General features: G+C 41.7%; 1 protein-coding gene and 1 long non-coding RNA gene across 5 annotated transcripts in view; both read right to left on the bottom strand.

The window, feature by feature from the left end:
• Positions 1-958: 958 nt before the first annotated feature.
• The window catches only part of MPPED2 (metallophosphoesterase domain containing 2), a 138,232-nt gene continuing 114,732 nt past the window's right edge, over positions 959-24,458 (bottom strand). For all 4 annotated transcript variants that reach the window (XM_065592523.1, XM_005286867.5, XM_005286868.5 and 1 more), the window contains 3 exons: positions 11,161-11,276; positions 7,134-7,247; positions 959-2,313 (listed from right to left, as the gene is read on the bottom strand). In XM_065592523.1, the coding sequence (XP_065448595.1) occupies positions 2,195-2,313; positions 7,134-7,247; positions 11,161-11,276 (349 nt within the window). In that variant the 3' untranslated portion in view covers positions 959-2,194. The remainder of the gene's footprint in view (positions 2,314-7,133; positions 7,248-11,160; positions 11,277-24,458) is intronic.
• On the bottom strand, positions 11,404-21,245 carry LOC135983076 (uncharacterized). Its single transcript, XR_010600564.1, has 2 exons — positions 17,971-21,245; positions 11,404-17,935 (listed from the first exon to the last, which is right to left on the bottom strand). It is a non-coding gene; the product is annotated as an uncharacterized LOC135983076 (long non-coding RNA).

The following is a 24,458-nucleotide window of genomic DNA, read 5'->3' as shown; positions in this document are numbered from 1 at the left end:
GGGATTTTGCGAATGGGTACGGGACAATTTGGGCTCAGGGAAGTTCTGTGGTACTGTTTGAGACATGAGTAAGCATACTGAAAATCAATGGGACTTGGGAGATTTTAAAAAGGAACAAAAGCACTTTGGCACCAGTTATCTACATGTTTCTACTAAAAATGCTCAGTAGTGAAATAGCTGATGATGATGTTTCCAAAATCATCGGTAGGTTTAAAGGTTAATCTGCTGAGGTGACTGGGTGCAGTTCATGGCTCTCTTGAGCTATTGTTTTAGGTTGTAGCAGGTTCACGAAGACAGCTCTATATCCATTGCCAGTTGGACATTTATCTTCATAAGAGCTAAAAGTAATTTACAAAATACTTTTGTTTTACATTTATATTGCGGTAGCTCTAGAGACCAAGCAAGGTTGGGCCCCATGGTGCTAGGCCTTGTACAAACATACAGTAAATTACAGTCACTGCCTTAAGGCGCTCATGCTCTTGCACAATTCTCCTGCAAGGGGTGGGTTCTGCTGCAAATTCTGTGACCTAGAGTTGCAGAATAGGTCAAAACAAAATAAATATGCACTATATTTCATCTAGGACTATTAATTTTTTAACCTATGAGCGATGAACAACATAAAACACCCAGAGCAGTTAAAGTACTTATGAATAACTGAGGAGGTACAAAGGTTATTACATAATCAATTTTTCCATACACTGTCTGAAATACTGTCCTATGAGCCTTAAACTGCACATAAACTCAGTTCACACTGAATTACACCTGAATACAAAATCTCCATGTAAAAGCTGTGGAAAGATGGATGGCAGAGGAACGGAAGGAAAAGTCCACTGAGTGCTTTATCGACCCAACTGCCATCCTATGAATGGTGAGCAATAAAAATTTATGGAAAATGAGAATTTTTTACTTATTCTAATCAAGGCCTATGGGATTAATTCAAAGACTCTTTAACACCAAGTATTTAAAAATCTTGCAATTTTATTTGCATATAAAGGCCGCTAGATATATAATATCACAATAAATTTAAAGAAACAACTGCTTTTCTAAATTCCATTAACAAGGTAACATAAAACAGAACAAAGCTCAATAGCATTTACAGTGGTAGAACAGAAATAACTATCTGCAACAATATTTTGTGCTAGCAAGATTGCATTTACACACAGTGCAAAATAAGGAAAAAAGGAAATAAAAAGACAATTCAAGAATATTTAAATATAAAGGACAACTAAGCCTTATTTTAGTTAGGCTTGATTGTATCCATTTGATTCTATACATGCCAGAAACTGCACAAAGATTTAACTCAAGCTCTTGAAGGCCTTGAGCACTTGGAAAATGTCACATCCTACATAATTTAGATGTGCTGTACAGCATAATTTTTCAGATGCTATACTTGCAATATTAAATTCCTAGTTATAATGCACAAAAAATACATATATATATAAATTCATATTTAAAAGGAGTCCGCATTTACATGTTTTTACTGCATGAAACACCTGCTCTTTGCAGCTTTCATCCCCATATTTTTAAAGCTAAAATAATTTAAAAAAACCCCACCCAAATAATAAAAAGGTAGAAAATCACATAAAGGATGCAGCTATCTATATTTAACGTAGGCAGAGACAAACAACTGTGAAGTCTGTTCTCCCCTTGCTGCACATTACTGGTAATAGGAGTGTGCAGTACATGCACACTCATCAAGGGGCAAACAGACTCCTAAATCATGTTTACAATACTAAAAAAAAGTTTAATATAACTGCAGGGGGAGATAGGGGAAGGTGACATCTTAACTAGGAAAAAATTACATTTAAAAACTTTCAAACAATAACAGTTGTGCAAATTTGGTGTTTTTTAAATGCTGCCTTTTTAGCTTATAATATAATATTAAAATAAGGTCTCTCACTTGTTAAAAGAAAGCTTGGCTGTCCTTTTGAGAATACTATAACAATTTTACAATGGCAAGTTTGAGAAAACAAAAAAAGTTCATTTTACAAATTCACAATGGCTGTATCAATTTAAAATGGATGCTGCATTTCCAAAAAGCACAACCTCTTTTTCTTTTTCTTTTTCTTTTTTGTACCAGCAATTTACAAAAAACCCCACATAATTTTGGAAATAAACATGTAAGAGAATGTAAGTTTTATAATTAGAAAATGGCAGTTTATAGACCTTCCCCACTTAACTGTGCAGTAGTGCTTCATGATCCTTGAGGGGTTGGAAGGTCAAATATAATTGGCGGATTGGTTGGTTGAAAGCTGACTGTACATGTTGAGGCGTTGATGTACGTTGTGTAACCGTCTGTCATAATGCCATAACCTGTAGGGAGAATGTGTCACAAACACTATAATATAAATAAACAAACGATGCTGACCTTATGCAATGCCTATAGGCAGGTACACAAAAACCTGTTATGAAAGCAGGGCTTTGGAATAAAATTCAATGAATCCTGTCAAAATGTTATAAGCTTTTGAAAGCTACCACAAAGTTACAAATAAAAAAAAAATGCAATGCATTGTATCTGGAATAAAAACGGGGTGTTTTAAAAGTGCAGTTTTCTGACCAGAAAGGCCTTTTACTGTACTGCAACTGAACAAGGTAAAAAACCCTTGTTTTCTTTGAGCTAATTGGTTTCCTATGGTTTGGTATGCTCCTAGTGTCAGGTTGTGAAGGACCGAGCAGGAGCTGAAAACCCCTCTCTTTTTAGGCACTTGGTCTGCAGACATCCTCTCAATGAGTTCAAACAAACTTGGCTGGCCTATCCTGCATTTGCCATATTGTTTAGTTTGTCAGCTCAAGGGTTGTGGGGGTGGGTGTTCACACTGGTTTGCTAAACCTCGGAAATCAATTAGCAGGAAAGAATAGGCATTTTCTGTAGCTTGGCTTCCCAGCATGGGCAATGGATCTGACCAGCAATTCCAGCCCAGGGCACAGAAAATGAAAGGCCAGCTAGATGAGCTGAAGTGGCTTGAGGACTGGGCAAAGAGGGAGGGGAAGAGTGGGATACTAGCTCCCACAAACCTTAAGGCTGTGGTTGAACAATTGTTTGGAGAATTCTACTGTCTGAACATCACAAACGCTGATAGAGAGACTGAATGATAGTACGAAGTGTAAGTGTGGGTGCAGCTCTAGTGGCTGCTATGCAGAGCTCCTCCACAGAGGCTGGCCTCTTCCCTCTCTTGACCCAAGAGAGGCCTATCGTAATGAAAGAATGGGCTTTAAGCTGGCCAAGCAGGGGAGGCTCACTGAGGTATAAGTGAACCCGATGGAGGAGCTCCTTGCAGGGGATCCTCAATGAAGAGGGAAAGGGGCTTTCTGATCTGCTACATATAGAACCAATAAGACATCAGAGGCTTATGGATGTCCAAGGAAAGCTCACAGGATTCCCCACCATCCTTAAGGTTAAGGCAGAAGTGGGATAAAAAGGTGAAGAGAGGAGACTGATAAGGGATTTGGAACAAATGTGAAGCATGCTGTTGTCTTAATGAAAGGGATGATCACCTGGCCTGGAGACCACAAGCTCTCTCAACCTGGTCCAGGAGTGACCATAGACTTCTACCTTACTTCTTTAGTGGACACTGCCTTTAGGAATGTAAGGCTAGATTCTCGGCCTTGCTCCATCCTCAACTCCATACAAAGAACTCGACAGCTGGCTTGGGGTTCTCCTTGCACAGGAGGTGAGGTAAAGCCTATGTAGCCAGCTCTAAGCTACTTGTTCCTGGCTCCCCTGTAGGGGCATGAGGAGAAATGGCTAGAGTGCCTTGCACTCCTGTAATCCTATTGGGATCCAGGAAGTGGGCGGGCTCCAGCCTAAGGGGGGGGGGTCCACAGGACCTGGAGACCAAAAAATTACGGGGGCCAGTTAATAAAAGAACAGGGACAGGAGTGAGGTCAAAGGGTCAAACGAAGCGAACCAGACGGGGACACCGAGCAGGGAACCTCGGACAGCACCCACTGCTCCTCGAAGGCGTCAAGGGAGCCAGCGGACGCTACCCAGAGGAACTCTGCCTGGATACGTGAATGATCGGAGGACCTGAAATAGGCCCCACAGTCACAGGAGACTCCATCGGCCAACCTCCTCACTCTGGTTTTATAGATGGCCAGTTTCGCTAGGGCCAGGAAGAGGTTGACCAGGAGGTCCCGTGACTTTGTGGGGCGACGGATAGGGAGTGCATAAATAAAAAGGTGAGGAGAAAAGTGCAACCAAAAGCTTAACAAAATATCCATGAGGAGCCGGAATAGGGGCTGCAGCCTGGCGCACTCCAGGTAAACGTGCGCCAGGGTCTCCCTCACGCCGCAAAAGGGGCAGGTGTCTGGGATAGGGGTAAACCGTGCCAAGTACACGCCTGTAATGCACTCCTGTAATGGTGGGCAGGCAGAATAAACCCTTGGGGCCCATTATCTGCCCGCGGCCTTCAGGATCTGAGTCACATTCCTCCTTCTCTCTCAAAAGTGTTTATAGGGTGATGGGGAGGGGGAATGAAAACTAGTAACAGTCCCCGGAGATTACTGAGGGCAGAGCAGGAGACAAGAGAACCTGCGAGGAACAACCTGCTCGGGGAGCTTCTTTTGGGGAGAGCAGAGAGGCATGATAAGTTCTGTTGAAACAGATGTTGGCCCCCAAAAGAGTCTTTGCTTCTCTCCCTCCTCCCCCCCCCCCCAAAAAAGTGTTTTGGAAGTAGGGGGAGTCTGAAGGGACTCCTTTGCTTTACCTCTTCCTCTCTGTTCTCCTGGGATACCTGTTCAGATCTAACTCCCACTGGTAGGATTAGGAGGCAGCTGACTTTTCAGGCACACTGGCCCGTTGAAGGACTAGATGGGACAGACAGATGGCACTGAAAGACGGTGCCCCAGAATGACACTTGCTGCTTTGCTCATGGAGAGGCAGGAAAAGAGACAGGAGACTAGACAGAGTAGGAAGGGCTTGGCACCAAATGTCTTGCTCGTGACTGGTCCTTCAAAGGAGAGGAACTTCCCACTGTTAGTATTAGCAGGCCAAACCTCAGGGAAAATATTTTTCCTTTTGCAATGCGATATAGTACAGATCACTGCTGAATGAAAGTTAACACAAAGTTTGTGCTACCAAAATGTCCATCAGAGACTAATCATTTCACAATTGCTGTGTGGTCTGCCTGTATCGTTTTGTTTGTTTAAGTTGGCAATTTTGAGTTAGGTCACTTTGCAGTGGAAAAATACTGGTTTAAAAAAATAAATTGAGACTCTGCAAAATTCTGCCCCACATACTTGTGTGCAACTCCTACGGCCTTCAATGAAAAATGGGTTCATGTGGTCTGAGAGCAGAATTTGGTCCTGAATTAATTGTGTCTTAACTTAAACTCTCAGAAAAAATTCAGGCCAAATCTTACTACAGTAAAGTGAGTAGGCAGTTCCTTTGCCTTCAGCATTAGTCAACTGAGCAGGATCTGGATCTTTTAGTGCCCTTGAATGCTCAAATAAGACTCCTTTCATGCTTGTAGTGTGTGTTGCCATCTTACTTACAAGGTTTAAAAGTAAGGTGCACATGACTCCACAGTGTTTTTTCATAATGATCTTACGCACTAAGAAGCCTTTGCTTTCCCTCAGCTTAACGTGATTACTGCAGGAAGTTTGATTACTTTCAGCTTACCATGCACCTACAAAAGGCTATAGGCAATTTGCATGTTCTAGTTGGAATCCTTCTTGTATTCACTTATCATTAATATCTGAGCATTAATATTTATAGAAAACGTCCAATCTTTCCTGGTTTGCATTAGAGTACTGCTATTCATGCCACTATAGTTAAGGTCATGTCAATGTTTCTGTTATAAACTCCTTATTTACAGGACTTTATAACCCGCACATAAAAATTCACTGTGTAAAGTCATGAGGGCTTCGGAAAATCAACAACAGCAGGCGAGTAAGCTGTCTGTTCTTTTATAAAGTTCTCCAACTCTGTGAGCCTATGGAGAGCTTAATTAGAGTCAATGGTGAAATCTCCAGGGGGGGAAATATAAAGCACTTAGTGTGTAATTTTTAGTCCTAGGGTCACAAAGTCTCACTATCTCTCCCAGGCTGGACTCCTAGTATTTGTCTCATTGGAACATGAAAGCCACAAAGTGTATTAAATATTTAAAAACCTCCAAATGTATTTATTTAATCTCTCATTCCCTCCCATCCCCACAAAATGAGCTTATTGTTCTGAAGTTTCACACTCCGCCTGCCAGGTGTGAGATTAAAAATGGGGAAATATATCTTCTGAAAAAGCTTTTCTGAGGTTCACAGACCTTGAAAGATTACACCTCATGAAATGTATTGCAGAATGACTTCACAAGTGGATGTCAAAGGAACGGTGGTGCTTACCCTCTCTTCCCTCCTGACTTATGGCACAAGCTGCCCTCCATTCTACTGTACTCTCCCCCATATACTGACTGAGGTGACTTGATGGAGCAAGCTTTCTCTGAATACCACCCTGTCTCTTCTACCTCCTTTGCTGGCTCCTGTACTTGGAGTAACTGGACTTTCTGGTGGTTTGGTAAGACAAATTTCAATTTGCTTTTATTCTTCTACATATGAGGGAACTCCCCCCACAGAAGCTTTGAAAGCAAATAAAGTGGCACAGCACAATTATTGCAAGTTGCAGGTGTGGATATCCTGTATGTGGTCAATATTTTAAAATATGAGTTCCTCAAGGTGGATTACTAAGTCTTTGTTTGGACACTAAGAAGTGAGTTTCCAAAGTGCTGAGCACCCAGCAGATCTGACTGTTTTCTGACTATGGGCTTGTCTACACTACCGCACGGGGTCGATCTAAGATACGCAACTTCAGCTACGTGAATAGCGTAGATGAAGTTGACGTACTCAGATCTACTTGTGTCTAAGTGTCTTCACTGCAGTAAGTTGACAGCTGACGCTCTCCTGTTGACTCCACTTGCGTGTCTCGTACTGGTGGAGTACCGGAGTCGATGGGAGAGCGCTCAGCTAGACACGATAAGTCAACCCACGCTGGATCGATCATTGCCCGCCGATCCAGCGGGTAGTGTAGACAAGCCCTTGGTCATAATAAATGGAAAGCCCACATCTGGTATAAAGTACCTCAGAGATCTACTTGTTTCCCCCATGAGGATTCTCATACAGACCTAGGGAGCCCTACTATTTCTTACCTTCATGAATTCCACCAAAGACATGGAGTTTGGGCCTTACTCGCCTTTGCACAGTGTTCAACAATTCCACACAGCCAACTCTTTGCAGCTCCTTTGGAACCCAGTCTCGAAAACCTGAGGGCAAAATGCAATCAATACTCTTAATTTTCTCTATTCAGGTAAGGTTTCATTTAGACTTTCAGGAAGCCATAATTCACTAAAGGTTTATTACATTATCTGTAATCCTAACCTCTCCATTAAAGCATACAAGGGCTTTTAAGAAACTTCTCACTCTGTCTTCCTTAGGTTCCTAAGGTTTTTTCCTTTTTCCTTCCCCCCCACTCCTGCCTAATTAACATTTTCTGTATGTGATTTGATTTATTAAACTAGAGTTTTAGACTCTTCTTCATGAGTGGAAGCTTTGTGACTCTTATTCCTGGCAGTGCTGCAATTTTTTCCCCTTCTTGATTCTCCCACCCCCACCCCCTGTCTTATTTCCTCCCTTCTGCTCCTGTCTGCTGTTGTAGCAGTCTACTTCCCAAGCTAGTCAGGTAAAAAGTGCTGGTCACAGTTATTCCAGAGACAGGCCAATGGAAGGATCTTCTGTTCTCACACCTGGCACCACTGCCACCCCAGAAATTTAAAATATATCATCTTCAACAACTTCCAGAGGCCCAGGGTCTGTGAGTGTTAGGTTACTGTGGAGCCCGGATCACTGAAAATAGGCAGCACAGAGCGACAGGGAAACAGCTACAAGCAACCTAGTGCTAATTGACTACTTTTAAAGTAAAAACCACTTAGTTCTATAGTTAATACGGAAAATCCATAAAATTTGACATCAATTAGTATAAATGTGGGTTGTCTGGACTATTACAGCCTAGACTAACGTTCAAAAGGGTGTGAAGGATTGTGAGAGGCAAAAGATAAATCCTAGCTGAAGGAAGGAGCAAACTCACTCTTGGGCCTAGTCCACACTAGCCCCCCACTTCGAACTAGGATACGCAACTTCAGCTACGTGAATAATGTAGCTGAAGTCGAAGTACCTTAGTTCGAACTTACCGCGGGTCCAGACGCGGCAGGCAGGCTTCCCCGTCGACTCCGCGTACTCCTCTCGCGGAGCAGGAGTACCGGGGTCGACGGCGAGCACTTCCGGGATTGATCCCAGAAGATCGATTGCTTACCGCCGGACCTGGAGGTAAGTATAGACCTACCCTTGATGTTACTCTGTTGACTTCAAAGTAGTTATACAAGGGATAAATTTGGCCCAAGCTGATTAAAAGTGGTGGGACATAAACTGGACTATATGTCCTCTTCAAAACTAGTCGAACAGCCAAGGTAGGTAATGACATAATTCTACCTAAATTAATATGTAGCCACTTTAAAAGGCAATATTTGAGGTATATTTTCAGGCATGTTGAGGCCCAGTATCTCTGTTTGCATCTCTAATGCCCTGATCTGTGCCCACAATTAAAATTGATGTTAACTATATCCACAAAATGGAGGCTATACTTCTGCTTTGTTCAAAGAAGGACTGGAGTACAATTTCAGAAGGGATGTTACAAAAAATCCAACTAAGAAATACTGTGATGCTGCTGAGACTAAAGTACACTATGGGAAACCAATTTACAATATGTGGATTGGCCCCCATTGAAATCTAGCAACCAGCAAATGTTATAAAGGTGCTTGGGGCTTTTTTTTTTGTTTCTTGGGAAGAAGTAAATAGATAAAATGTAAATAAATGAATCACTACAATCAGAAGGGTGGCTTTCAAAGTACAGGGCATTCCACTGAGAAGGAGTGCTAGATCACAGCTCTGTTGAAGACACACATTGGCTCTGGAGGATTTAAAGGTGACCTGCACATTTTTACAATATTCCCTTGGTAGCATTATATACTGAATGCCCCTAATAACCAGGCTAAAGATAAGCACTGAGTATAAGTCCCACAACATTCAGCTCTGCTAGGATTGCTGACTCCTAACTCAGGCTTGGTCTACATCTAAAACGTAGGTCAGCCTAGCTGTGTCATTGACGGGTGTTAAAATATTCATCCTCTGAGAGATGTAGTTAAGACAACCTAAAGTCCCACTCTAGATGGAAGAATTCTTGGGGGGGAGAGGGACCTGGATTAACTCAGTGTTGGAAAAGCCCCTTACGTCACTGTAGCAAGCACGGGGTTACAAGCAACTGCTATAGCTGTGCTGCTATAGTGTAGCCAAGCCCTTAGCTGTGATGCCCTACCAAGCATTAAATTCCTCACACTCCATCCACCAAGAAACCTGCTGGACCATTCAGCTGGCCTCTGGCATTTAAATGCCATTTTCACAGCATATCATACACAGTTTAAAATAGTATTTTTTAACGATTGGCTCAGATGCTGAGCTGGTGCAAACTTGTATAGCTCGTATGGCTCTGTCAGAATGAAGTCAGTGGAAATTCTCTAATTTACATAAGCTGAGGATCTGGCTAAAAGCTTGGCAAAACCACACTATCTACTACTTAATGCGTCCTTGCACCTGATCTTCCTCACCCTGACAGAACATTTTTATACAGGTAGATCCTCAGCTGGTGTAAGTTATCATAGCTCTACTGACTTAAATGGAGCTATGACAATTGACATTAGCTGAGGATGTGACCCTAGATTTGTATCTGTCTTACAGAGCAGGAACCAGACATGTGTGACTTGGTGGAACACGGCATGAAGAAGTGTTATGGTAGCATTTTCCGAAAGGCTCAGTGTTGGCATAACTCTTCTCCCATTGAAATCAATGGGAATTTTGCCCTTCAATGCGATCAGAGTTAGGCCCAAACTGAGTACTGTAGAAAATCCTACCCTCTATTTAAAATCACGTGTGCTGAATACTCTTTTTACCTGCTTTCTGAGGCAATCAGGGGACAACCCTATAGATGCCTCTTATCATAGCATAACTCTGTGGATCAACAGGGGTACTCATGTGAGTATGGGAAGCGGGATTTGGCTCAAGACGCCATTCATGAAAACTCAGATTCTGCACTCAGATACCTGTACTCATCTCTCATTGAAATAAATAGGTGTAGTTTGAATGAATAGGTGGCGACAGAATTTTGGTCCTTCATTAATGTAATCCAATTTTTAATATTTAAGCGTAAGTGTGAACTTTTGGTAAATCCGTTTAATGAAGTGTAACAGGGTGCTGGCTAGGAGATCCAAGCCAGGACCCCGTTAGCCCAGCTCCGCTTAAAAGGGGGATTAGTTAGGACTGGCTGGGGAGGCCACGCTGTAATCACCTGAGGGGATGCGCCTGCGGGCCTGAGTGGCCAGCCTGCTATATAAAGCTGGCTGGGAGGAAGCAGAGGGAGGAGTCAGGAAAGGGAGGAGCAAGGAGCTCTAGATCCCTGCTGGCAGGAGAAGCTAGCGGTCTCCCAGGGTGTGGTCTGTCAGATATGTAAATGGTAGGTGGTGGGGATAGGCATGGACAGTAAAAGAGCACTGGTGCATGTACTTTGGAGTGGTTTCCGACTGAGTTTGTGGTGGGGCCGGGAGAAGGCACCGCTACACGAAGCAAATACTTTTTAAGGGTAAATTAGAAGAGTAATTAGATAACCACTATATAATCTTGACCCAATAAAAAGCTTAAATAAACATTATGTTCTAATGCTGGTGGTGGTTCTGAGGGAGGACCAATCTTTCAAAACGTTTTTAGTCAGTCCCGGAGAATCCTAGGCCCATGTGATTGGAAGCTTTGTCAGACAAATAGAATACTGTTCTTAAAATAAAGGATCTAACTCAAAAGGCTGTGCAGCTAGATACACCTTCGATTTTCCTTGGCTTCACTAAATCAAAAAAATTAATTAAAAAAATACCTAGGAGCCCAACATAATTGCTAAGTTTAATTATCGTACTAGGTTTCTTTATTGATTTTTTTTTTAATTCATAGTTTTGTGTTAGGGTAAAATTGTGTCACTTAAGGTATTAATAGTTTTGCTTGCACTAAAAGTGCAATGTTTTCACCTCTTCTAGCCATAAGGCTTCTACATACAAAACCACACACAGCTTTTCATTCACTTACCAAGAGGAGGTCCATGTGTCATTAGTATATCAATGCCCTCAGGGATAAGGTTCCACTTGTCCAGCAAAGACTGACCTCTGGGTAGGTTAAAGCCCCATCCATTAAACCATGGTGTCCTTTGGGGAAAAATAAGACAAACTGTCTCAGTCTGATACAGCAATCTTTTCTCTCTTTGGAATTTCTAAATTGTAAATTTTTCTGTACTGTTTTGGGCCATCTCTCCTGTCTTTTTAAGATCACTCACTGACCAAAGAGCATTCGTCTTTGGAAGGGACTGTTCCCAAAACAAAGGGCTTTAATAAAAAACAACAACAACAAAAACTTTAAAGTGTCCTAGCTGTAAATTTGGATCCAGATCAGGAGCCCATCTTTCCTATAGTTTCAAGGGTATTCAACTCCGGGGCTTGGGTTTACCCATCATAAAGAAAGGAGACAGTCAGTGTGTTCAGACCTACATCTTTGGGGGATGTCAGTTCCAGGATTTGGGCTTGGGCTCTTCCCTTACTTTAAGGTAAGCACCTAGACCAGGGATGGGCAAACTACAGCTCGGGAGCTGCATCCAGCCCTCCAGATGTTTTAATCTGGCCCTTGAGCTACAGCCAGGGAGCGGGGTCCGGGGCTTGTTCTGGTCTGCGTGGCTCCCAGAAGCAGCAGCATGTCCCCACTCCGGCTCCAACGTGTAATGGCAGCCAGGGGGCTCCACACGCTGCCCCTGCCCCAAGCACTGCCCCCGCAGCTTCCATTGGCTGGGAACCGCGGCCAATGGGAGTTGCAGGGGCGACGCCTGTGGACAGGGCAGCGCCTCCGCTGCTTGAGGTAAGTGCCACCTGGAGCCTGCAACCCTGACACCCTCCCACACCCTGATCCCCCTCCTGCCCTCCGAACCCTCGGTCCCAGCCCAGAGCACCCTGAGCTCCTCATTTCTGGCCCCACCCCAGAGCCCACATCCCCAGCCGGAGCTCTCACCCCCTCCCACACCCCAACTCCCAATGTTGTGAGCATTCATGGCCTGCCATACAATTTCCATACCCAGATGTGGCCCTTGGGCCAAAAGTTTGCCCACCCCTGACTTAGACCAAAAAAAATATCAAACCCCAAAACATGGTTTGGGAGCAGGGAAAAGAGAACCACCTGCAGTGCAGGGTGCCCTAATGGAAGATGGGAACACAGAACAGTTGTACCTTTTTTGTGTCAATGGTCACAGGCCCTGTATAGTATACCATGGCTGTACCATGGTAAATTTCTCATAGACTAATCACACCTTAACACCATTGTTACTCGTCATATTTGTTATCTCTAACATTAGAGCACAGTGAAATGATACGACATAACTATACGTGGTAACCTTAAAAAGATACTACACTCTTTAAAATACCTTAATACATATTTAATTCTGGGGGGGAAATGGGGCCCTTCAGTTTTCTCCATCATAGCAGTTAGGAGAGTCTGTTATAGAAACCATCTGATTGAGACACACGCTCTTTATAGGGATGAAAGGAACTATAATATTTGAAGTTTAATATTTGATAAGTTTTGCTATAAAATGTGAAAGCAAAATTGAGTAGTTCTGATGTAGAAATATAAAAGCTGTTATCAGATGTGAAATGCATACCATCAAGATAAAAATTATATCCTTACCTCTATTACTAACAACATTTTAGGTTATTACAAGCAAAGGAATTTCAAAATCCTCACTTGTTTTTCACCATTTGTGCAGTTTTGCATTTCATGTGGCTTGGGCACTTAAGCTAGTCAGTTTTACATACTATTAGAGATGCTCTTGGGCTAAAATCTGGGATCCAAGCAGCAAGCAAAGCAGTCTAGACAATGGGCCATCTCTAGATTTTTAGCTCCTTCTCTCTCAAGTGATGTACTACCACAGAGGTGTTGAATAGAGGGTGGGATTTTCTACAGTACTCAGTTTGGGCCTAACTCTGATCGCATTGAAGGGCAAAATTCCCATTGATTTCAATGGGAGAAGAGTTATGCCAACACTGAATCACTACTCTGGAAAGGAACATTTAAATAGATAAAATCTGTTTTCATTAAAAATGTAAAACACCCTCAAGGAAATATTTATTTAAAATTTCAGTTTACAGTGAAGTCAGCAAGAGTTACGTATCTCCACTGTGAAAATTGCATCCTCACCCATCCCCCTCGGCATTTCATATTATACAATAACTATATTTGGGACTTACATTAAATTAACAATTTCCCTTTGAGATTATAAATGTACTTTTTGTTTTCATAATTCAAATGTTTTGTTTTTATCAGAAGTTGATCTGAGGAAGATCAGTATTTAGCCAGGGATTGATATTCTGAACACCTGTTCAATCTACTGTGTGTGAAATGGAAGGGTCTTTTGTCCTATAAAGATGACTCCGGTATAAGAGTTATGGGAACCTTTGCAGATACCAGATTCATTGAAAGGAACCATTTAAAGTGTACAATAGACAGACCATCCTTCATCATATAAGTAGTCCCATACATAATAATGCATGTACGTCAGGATTACTGGCTTGAGTAAAAGTTTGCAAGATTGCAGCCTGTGAGTTTACGTATGGAAAGAAAACTTCTAGTTCCATTTAGGACTTAATCCTGCACCCGCTGAGGTCAACGACAAAACTCCCATTGCTTTCAGCAGAGTTCAATAGGTGAAGGCTGAATTTGGACTGGAGTTTGTGTCCCTAAACTCTGCCGTGTCAGAACTTTGCTTTTGCTATTCTTTTCCACTGCAATTAAGTTCAGTTTCTTACTCATAGGTGTCTGAAACAAACAGCTAAATTAGCTAACAATCTTTCCTTTATTGTAATACTCTAGTTTCTAGCCATAGGCAGATGATTAAATTTTTCAGCGTTCCATTTGAAAATTAAAAAATAATTTGGCTAATTTTTCAACTATATAACAAACCATAGTCAAACTCTACTATGACAAAACACACACACAATGGGAGGGTTGAAAATTTGTCACTATCAATTAATGATTCTTTACCCGTTTCTCATGGAAAGAGTACTGTAATAATACTACAGTTAAACCTGAAATGTGAAACCATAGCTGTTATCTTACTGGAGCTCTTTGGAGAATTATACATGCAATAAACCTAGATTATGTGCAGTAATTTTTGTTCGTTAGCAGTGGGGGGAGAGGAGAAAGGGAATCAGAGTTCCAGTGTAGTCTGCATTCACCAAAGACTTAATAATTAGCTGTGACTAACAGACACCACATGGGAACTAACTTGTAAGACAACTTCTCGCAAACCTCCCCAGTAGTGCCATGTGTGCATAGTATAAAGTGTAAAACATTCTCTTTAACACACTAAACATTTTCATAAGCAATTAATAAATATTGTATATGGGGGTGACAGAAAGAACCCCTGGGATGACAGAGATTTAAACTGCAATTCCTGGTGGAGCTATTTCAGCTTGAGTTTACTAACGCTTGTGCATATTCAATGAGAATATTGTGCCCTCACTCAGCAGAGTTGTTCACTTGCCCTTTATGCCGCCTCAAGTTTCTAGAGAGAACAAAGCTTGTTAGAAGCGTACACAGGAGAACTTGTTCAGAACAATGTCAATAAAAAATGGGTTTCCGACACAGATTCAGGTTTAGATGAGATCACAAGAAAGGTCATCCCGTTTTTGTACTATGCTGTGGTGTGGTGCAGCCAAAATGAAGTTGATGTACTGTGAATCCCTTGAGCGGACCAATGAATAGCTGTTTACCCCCAACAAACCTGAAACATGTATAGTGAGTAAGAGAGAGAGACTGGACTAGGGGTAATGTAACATTAAGTGCCTCTATTAGATTCCCTACTGCAAATAGTTACAATTTATTTCAATTGCATTATATTTTTTGCATGCCTAAACAGCAAGATCTAGTCATAACTGTTATACTTTTAAATTATTTCACAAAGAAGAAAATTAACTTGTACTTGTAGTTACCAATATGCCGCACAAGTTTCCTGGGCTGATTACTTGTTAAAAGAAACTTCCTTAGCTGGGGGTGGAAGATACTGCTTTTGTTTTTGTTTTTTAGAGATTTCAATCAGTTTTCCTTACACAAGCCTTTGGTATGCTGAAGCAGGGGGCAAAGTTGATACTCAAGGTTGCTTAGGCAGTGGTACACATGATTAGACTCTTGACAAATTTGCAAGATTGGGAACCAAATGAAAGTGACTAGTTGGCTCCTGGAAATATTACTGGTATACTTGATTTTTACGACATTTTCAAGAAAAGAAAGTAATTAGACTGCTGAGTAGTACCATCCCTGAAGCCCAGAGCCAGAGTAAAACACGGGATTGGTAATCGGACATTACAAGTGATTTTGTCTCTGCGTTTGGTGGGCCCAAACAAACCCTAACTTCCTCCTACACAATGCATGGAATGATATTGGTCCCTCTTATCCTGCACATCAGACTAAGTCCAAGAGAACCTAATTTAACCACCGCTGGCTAGAATCATACTGCACTTCACAGCATCTTTCATATGCCATGAAACTGTCATGATAATTCTTGATCTCTGGCTCACCTGACAGCTCAACCCTCCCATGACTGCAAAACTTCCTTATCATTTAGAAATAGCAGTTATACTGGCACCAGATGTGTCACATTGAATATCCAGATGAAAGGCAGACACCTGGCCAATTTTTCTCTCCTCAGCGCTTGACTTCTATGCAGAAGGCCAGTACTCTCCCCGCAGATTCCTCTCCACTTGGCAATTTGGAAGCTACTTTTTCTGCAATTAAAAAGATGCTTTGCACTAGGCCACAGAACCTCTTCACACCTTTTACTGCTAGAGACGTGCACATAACTTGACATAAACACAAGAGGGAGGGGAATTTTAAGCTTCATGATGAGACTTACAGGTGTATGTGAAATCTGCCTAACAAGGAAAACAATCCCTTCTGCTGCCGAAAAGCAGCACAGGATTTGTTTCTCACCAGATTTCCTTTCCCCAAAATGATTCCACCTGGGGGCTATGGGGCAGGAAGCTGGGAGCCTCTGGGCAGTACCAGCACTCCCTGGTGTGAGCCTCCAGGCAATAGGTGAGAGGGAATTCAGGGGACAGCCAGGCTGTGGCTGGGCAGGGAGCCCAGGTGGCAGCTGGGCTGTTGCTGGAGCCCCCTACCTACCCTAGCTTTCTTGTCAATTTCACGGCTCCATGAGAGCCAACAGCCAACGTGTAGACACTGCATCACCCTGACTACACTGCCATAAGCCCTCTCGTGGTGGTGGAGTTATTATGTCAGTAGGGCACCTACACTGGCGGAAGCAAGGCTGTAGTATGTACACTGACATAAGTTGATGTAAGCGGCTTTACATCGACCTAACTGTGTAGTGTAGGCCAAGCCTATGTCTGTTTTCTTTCCACAGGCCAATAGTGGGGGAAATGCCTAAAATCCATCTCCAAAGGAAACAGTTACACACAAGTAATAATGATGATGATGGGCTCTTTATTTTGGTCAGCACTTAGAGCAAACGCACAAACTTGTGAGACTGCTAGGGAAGAAGATAGTAGTTCCATTTGTAGAACAAAAATGACAGAACAGAGCACCAAATAGGCATTCCCAGAATTGTTCAATTACAGAACTGCCCTATAAACACATCCTGAAAGTACCTATTTCAGTTTTACATTTAGGACTTAATAGCGGAGAGTTGTCCTGAACTGAACAAACTGTAAAGGGAAGATTTGACCTTTATGCACAATAAAGAAGGGCCTTTCAATAAAAAACATACAGCTCATAAATGTTTGCTAAGGAGGAAAAGCACATGCGACTTTCTCCATTTAATGAAACAACAGAGTGCGCTTCGTGGGAAGACAGAAAATTGTTGTAGAGGGGGGAGCGGTGTGTATGTAGTTTAAGTAAAAACAAAATAAGTGGAAAAAAATAGTGTGAAATGGATTAAGTAAGTGCATTTTTAAAAGCCATCTATGAATTACAAGATAAGAACTGCTATAATTTAAAGACTTTTAACCCTGGAACTAATCTCCATGGAACCTAATTTTGATTAAGCCCTTTCTAATAGCAAACATCAGGATATTATTTCATAATAGATACTGAAGCAGGCAATAAATAAGGGTCACAGCGTGAAAATCTTAAAGAATAAATACAGTGTATTTCTCGCAGCTCTTTTGTCATAAGGATAGTCTTGTGACATAAGCACAAGTCTGAGAGTCAGGTGACTTGTTCTAGTCCCAGATCTGCTACAGACCTCCTGTGTGATCCTGGAGAGTCACTTAACCTCTCAGTGCCTCATGTTTCTACAATGAGGCTAATACTGTCAAACTCAACAAAGATTGTGAGGTTTAATTCTTTAGGACTTCAATATTCTTTGTAAAGCACTTTGAGTACTTCATGTGGACATCACTATGCTGATGCACAATATTATGATTATTTTAGTCATGTTGCTTTTGTAGACCTCTAGAATGAGTAGATACATATAACCCAGAATCTCTAATGCAGTCTGTGATTAATTTGAGCAAGAGTGTTGTCAAGCTTAAGATGAACACCAGTATTGCCAGTGTTAGGCCTAAAACTTCCGGAAGCTTTATAGAATGAACTTTGCAAAATTATCTTTAAAAAGCAAGCTTTGCAAAATGAAGCTACAACTTGTGGTCAAAAGACACCTACAACCCGACAACATTTTATGCTGACACTTATATGGTATAATAGGTCATGCCCCCGGGTATGGCTTATTGAAACCACCTTTGGAACTTGTGGTTAAGAGACGCTGCAGCCAAAAAACTGATTCCTATGTGGGTTTGATGACCTAGGCCTAGGTCATCAAGATAACCTTACCCACAAGATAACCTTACCCACAATCAAGCCAATAGCCCATTTAGAGGTAAGTTACCTAGAAAACTAAGGGAAACCACAGTCGAGACAGTGGGCTATATAGAAATAAGCTATCTCCTTGAGCATAATTTATAAAATTAAAACAACAATTGGCTACAAGAAAATAAGTAAGCATGAATTATATAGCCAAAGTGACAACACTAAATTTGGCCTAATCTGATTGGTTGACCTGCTAAAAAACACGGCGGGCAGATGAGATTAAATGTGTAGGACCTCAGGTGTGTGTGTGTCTTGGTCTAAGAAGTTATTCTCTTTGATCAGTCTGATCCGCATCCCCTGAATCGAGGAAACCTGAACTGCACCGACTATCTGCACCTGGCCAATGCAAAGAGCGGTTGACTAAAGGGTACCGTATTCTCGGCAGGGTAATGTTTGAAAGTAAAACAGTCTGGTTGCATGCAAAATAAGGTAACAGAGTAAAGAAGTCTGGGTTGCTCGAGCTGTTTTGATTTCAAGTTGTACTAACACTATAGTATTAAAAAATAATAGTGTTGGAATAATTTGATCTCAGATTATATTAATGCTGCAGTATTAAAAATAGTCGTAAAAATTTACTTGTACTTGTGCTTGTCTTCTGTATTGCATTTATAGCCATAAGTCATTAAAAGACTTTCTTGAGGAATAATCAGTAGTTTTCATTTCTTTATACGGAAACCACTTAACCTCATTACATCTGTGTTGGGTGGTGGGAAGTAGTGATTACCCAGAGCCTCATTTGGGCCCTGATGTGTGTCTCCTTCTTCCTATATCTCCGCACAGTCTAAGGCAAAGAGTGGTGGTATGTAAAATACAGAGGTACTTTGGCATGCAGTCCTCTTCAGCCAGTGTTATACTGTCTTTCAATCAATTCGACCACATTCTCTCTTCTCTGGCTCTCTCACCCTATGGGGCAGAGTGAAAATGCCCTGGGATCTACACAAGCTATCAGCCTCCAGTTGAACTGTTCTTATTGAAGTAATATCAGAAAGCAGTTCAGCTGAGTTACTTTAGTTTTGTTTTTGTGGGGGACAAGGTGAAATGGGGATGGGGGTCGACCATCTTTTTCTGAAGAGATGCTGATAACTCCAGAAAAGCTTTGGCCCACATCCTCTGGCCCAGCTGAGCTGTGCAATTCTAGACAAGGGGTGGGAAGCAAAGATGTCAGTAAGTCACCTTTGCAGTTCCTGATCCTGTGGCAGCCAGGCACTGGTCCTAGGTCCTGGAGACAGATAGTGAAGCCTATTTCGAGCCAGGCCCCTTCATCGGGGACAGGGAGAGGAGGAGATTTGTGTAGGAGTCACTATACTGGCCCAATGCCACCCGTGGATTCCCTTATGACAGGGATATCCTCAGCTGGCCAACTAAACCAGCTAACTCTGCTTTACACTGCCAGAGGCAGACATGGCCGACTTAATGGGCCACGGTCTGGCAGTGGCTTTTCACAGTTTTTCAATTTTTAGATTGCCGTAACAAGACATGGCTTATTTAAATTTTGAAAGCATACAGTGTACATGTGGTAGCTATTTTCTGCAATACCTGACATCAGTATTTTACACTTTGCTTTATGCCCCATTTTTCAAAACTGGATGTACATAATTTGTGTGTATTTACATGTGGAATCACAATGTGTTAGATGACCCCCCAATGGAGCGATTTGCTACACATCAATGGTTCTCAGACTATGTATGGACAGTGGAGTCCTTAGAGATGCTGTTGTGGGCCATTTTCCTCTCAAACACCACAGTCACTCACTGATTGCATCTTTCTCTTACAGAGGAGCTTGCGTTTTAAAAAAAAAAAGCTAGCAAATGAGTGCACTACACAATTATATTTGCCACCATTAATCCAAGTATGAAATATGCTTCTTGCTTCAAATTGTTCTTGCTTCCATCCTCAGAACAGTATGAATTATTAGATGGGTGTTTCAGGTTAGGATGATTTCAGGTGGAGCTCTATACTTGAATTTGCAGCCCCACAGTTGAAAAAGAGAGGGCCAGATTCTCGTCTGCTGTAAATTGGCATAGTTCCACTGAAGCCATTTGCCGATTTACAGCAGCTGAGCATCTGGCCTAGACTGTCTATGGAGACAGAGCTCGTATTTAAGGATAGACATAGAAATGGATACACCTTTCAGTCCTTTGTATGACAGGCAAAAGGTTTATTTCATGGGGAACTTCTCACACATCCTCAAACAGGTTCCTTCTCCTTCCATGATATCTCCCAACAGACTTCTGACTTGCTCCCTTCTTGGAGTCCCATATTTCACTAACATGCTTCAAAGAGCATTTGCTTCCACTTCTGAAACTCTGTTTCAGGGCTATGCTTCCTCTGCGATGGGGCCCCAAACTATTGGCATTTGCTCTACAATTCTCTGTCCTGCTATACTATATATGGTATGCATCTCACTGGAGAACCACCACAGTGTAACAGAACTTGCAGTTTTTTCACATTATTGGTGCCAGAAGCCAGCAGACAAGCATCTAAGTGGTATGGATTAAAAGTGTGCAAGAAGAGAATGGAAGGAGGTTGTGTGGAGGAACATATAGTGCAGTATCTGCATTAGGGAGACTTTGAGGAACAGGGCCAGAAAGGGAGGAGACCAAGATGCCAACAATATCCTGGGGGATTACAGGAGGGAAAGAAAAATGTAAAGCGGGAAGTAAAGAACATATGGCCTGTTGAGGACAGGAATTGTGTAGGAGGGGAATACTGAACGAGATGGGGATATAAGGAGGCACCACTGAGAGGGAGATGGGAGAGGAGAGAGGAGTAGCTTTAATAAGCATCTGCACACTTCATTGCTCATCTGAAAAGAAAACACTCTTTAAACCTTTTGAGGTTTCCTAAACTCTAATTATATTGCAATTTTATTTAGGGCTTTAGATAATGAGCTCTGGGAAGTATTTTAATATCCCAAAATTATGAACATAATTTCAAATTTGACTTTAGGGCTAATTTTACTCTACTTTAAAAAAGACTGTAGCCTAAGTAAGAGTAAGAATGTCCACATTTGGAATTCTACAGCTCTACATTTTCTGTTGCATACAATTGCAATGTTCAGCAGTGCTACAATATTTGAGGGCCTAAGTGTTACCATTTTAAATACAGATTTTTTTTTTGTGGCCATTTCTAAAAGATTGGGGCTGGGACCCTACCCCAGAGGTTGAATGCAAAATAAAATGAACATCCATTTTGGGAAGACACACCTGCCCAAACACATGACTGCACAAGAATGATCTTTGCATGTTGCTACATACCTTCTAGCATCCATGGAAGACCAAACATTTTTGTGCGTGACTCATAAAAAGTGTCTGAGCTCCCCCAGCTGGATCTGAAGCAGTAGTCTCACCTCTGTAACCTTTTCCTAGCTCTGTAATAACATCACTGAAGTAAACAAAAAACTTCATGTTTGTTTTGGCGCCGCTGAAAATACAATGGTTTGCACGGATAACATCATGAGAAGTGCAGTATAAAAATGTAGAGTAAATTAAGATAGAGCTCATTATGTAGATAGAAAGACTCTAGGAAAAGGGGTGGGTAAAGAGAAGAATCAATCTTTGACATATGAAAAGGTCAAAATCTGCAAGAAGATATATCTAATAGTTTCTAAGAGCATAGTACAAACAGAAAACAATAATGTTTATAAAATACATTTAAAAGGCAGCTAACCTTTTAACTTTATTTCAATTTGTTACAAAACAAATTTGGCCAAAATCTGAACTGGTGTAACAGATACAAAGCCACTGAAAGTAAAGGAGTTGTGCCTGTTTGCACCAGTAGTGAATCTGAACTAGTGTTTCCAAGGAGCAGTCTCTAGAAACGTGTGTTTTTCAATGCTGCTTAAAACGTTTCTTTAGCAACGTTGAGTGTCTACTATCCCTGCATTATTGAGAGCCTGAACTGGCCAGAAAACAATGGGATTGTTTATTCAATATTAAATGCTGAAGGTCACAAACAAGATGAATGCCAGGTGCATATTTTTTATATACTGCTCCAGTTCCTTCACACATAACTATACACATATGCACACACATTCCTATTAACCTATGTAATTTAATACATCAATGTGATGGATTAACATTTTCCCAAAGGAGTAATTTAGGGCCTGATCCCTCAGCCCCGCCATACATGTAACACCAGCTGACTTTAATGTAATGCTGAATGAGGGCAGGCTTTCATGATCCAGCCAGACCTTATTTACTCTTTGAGTGAAATTCACTCCTGTGCATAGGGATGAATTTCACCCATTGATGTGGCCCATTGGAAGACTAGACATTGGAAGGAAGAGGGGGGCCCTGGAGGCACTGCATAATTGTGTGAGACAGGAGATGACAAGTGGGGGGATATTAGGGAGGTACACTGGTTTCTTCACTCTGAGGATCACTGATGTTCCTTTTATTATATGTAATGGTGCCTAGATAAATTGGTCATTGTGCCTTACATGCAAATACTTAAAAAAAAAAAAAAAGATAAGATGTTCATGGTGAAGAAATGGGACTATTGATGGACCAAAGGCAACGGAGAGAGGGAATTGGGGGCATACTGAAGATATGGAAAGACTATGGAGGGAGCCTCAGATAGCTCTGATAGTTCATAAGAATTAGAAAATGGTATACTCAACGGTCCATGTAGTCCAGTATCCTGTCTCTGATAGTGGGTGGTACCAGCTGCTTCAAAGGAAGATACAAGAAACTCTGCCTCAGGTAGGTGAAGTTTCCGAAAGCTGGAGGTTTATGCCCTGAAGCATGCATCCAAAGCTCTTGTTCATGTTTTAATATGTATTACAACAACTCTGAATACTCTTATCATATATACATCCAGTCTTTCTGTGAATCCTTCTATGCTCTTGACTTTAATCACATCTTGTGGCAATGAGTTCCACAGGCTAGAAACAGTGTTCCTTTCATCCATTTTGAATCTGCCACCTTTTGGGTTCATTGAATGTTTCTGTATTATGAGATGGAATGAACAGAGGTCACCAATCAGATCAGCATCAGAGCCCTGACAATCGGAGGTGTTTTGTAACAGAAGTTGAGGGGCACTGTGCACCAAACAGGATTTCTGGATTTGTCACCTCTCTCTCAACCTTTTGAGGCATGCCCAACTCTGTTGCAGAGCTGTCTAGGGCCAATATTCTCAAATTCTTTTTCCTATAAGTGACTGCAATGTCAGCAGTATCTCTGCAGATGCAAAAGATAATACAATGCTTTCTCTCACACATGTGCGCGCGCGCACACACACACACCCCTGAGCACAGTCAACTCTACAAAGGCAGGCATAAATCTGATTAGATCCTCACTAACAAATAAGGAATAGCGTTGCTGACAGGAAATTCAGTGACATCACAGTATAAGCCAGGGTGCAAAGTCAAGTCCAGCATGCTAACCAGGGAAGAGAGACAATAGCTGGGTTATGAAGAGGGAATAGCACTTTTTTCAATTTGCTGTTACTCTAAAGAAAAGCTTCTGAAAAGGGAACAGAGTTTCCACACTGTACTTACAGTCACGACTATTATCTACCTCACACGCAACATGACTCAATGCACACTGGCAATAAAACTCAACAGGAATTTGAGCAGTGTTTCTCAAATGTTTTGTGCTGGCGATCCCATTTGGACTTCCCCCCAGTAGAAAAAATTGCGACCTCCTACCTTCAGCCCCATAGGGCTCATGGCAGGGGCTCCAGCTCTGGGCTTCAGCCCTGCTGACCCCATCGAAATGGAGTCACAACCCACAGTTTGAGAACTGCTGTCCTAGAGTAAAACTGGGGTGAATGGAGAAAGCAGAAAGTTAAAGTGAAAAAACAAAGCTTCTACAATGTAACTTCAGAACCGGGGTTAAAATGCTGGGGAAAATCTTTTAATGTTTAAAATAAATTGACAATTAAAATATTTGTGTTTTGTTTTAATGAAGACTGTTAGTAACACTCCTCCTTCTCAACTGCCAGCTCTAAATATAACAACTTTCAAGATTGGGCCCCAATTTTTCCTATCAAGGTACTGATCCTAGTCCCACTGACTTCAGTGGAGGAAGATGAAGCTCCGTAGCAGTACAAAATGAAGATGAAATGAGAATATCTATCCTTCTGCATTTTGTACTGCTGTATTTAACAAAGTTATATTTAATAAAAGAGAAAGTTTGTGACCTCCCATGCCAAGTTTCAGCTTAGAGTAAGTTTTTACAGACAAGCTATAAACTAGAGCCCTGCATGGAACTTTTAAAATCCTGCTCCCACTATTATGGCAGAGGGTTCTGTGGGATCCCAGGCCTGCTGCGGGGCTCTATTCTAAATCCCCAAATTAGGAGATTATAATGGAAAGGCTGACTGACATTTAACTAGAGTGGTGCTTATAACAACAACTTTTACATTCATGTTTTCTGGGAGGCTGAATGACCACAAAGTTAACATGCTGTATATTCTGGTAATAAAAATCTGTTGAAAACAAAAGGTCATTTTATTTCCTA

The sequence above is a fragment of the Chrysemys picta genome, chromosome 4 (genome assembly GCF_011386835.1).
Source record: "Chrysemys picta bellii isolate R12L10 chromosome 4, ASM1138683v2, whole genome shotgun sequence".
NCBI lineage: Eukaryota > Metazoa > Chordata > Testudines > Emydidae > Chrysemys > Chrysemys picta.
This window is presented reverse-complemented; position numbering and strand designations above follow the sequence as displayed.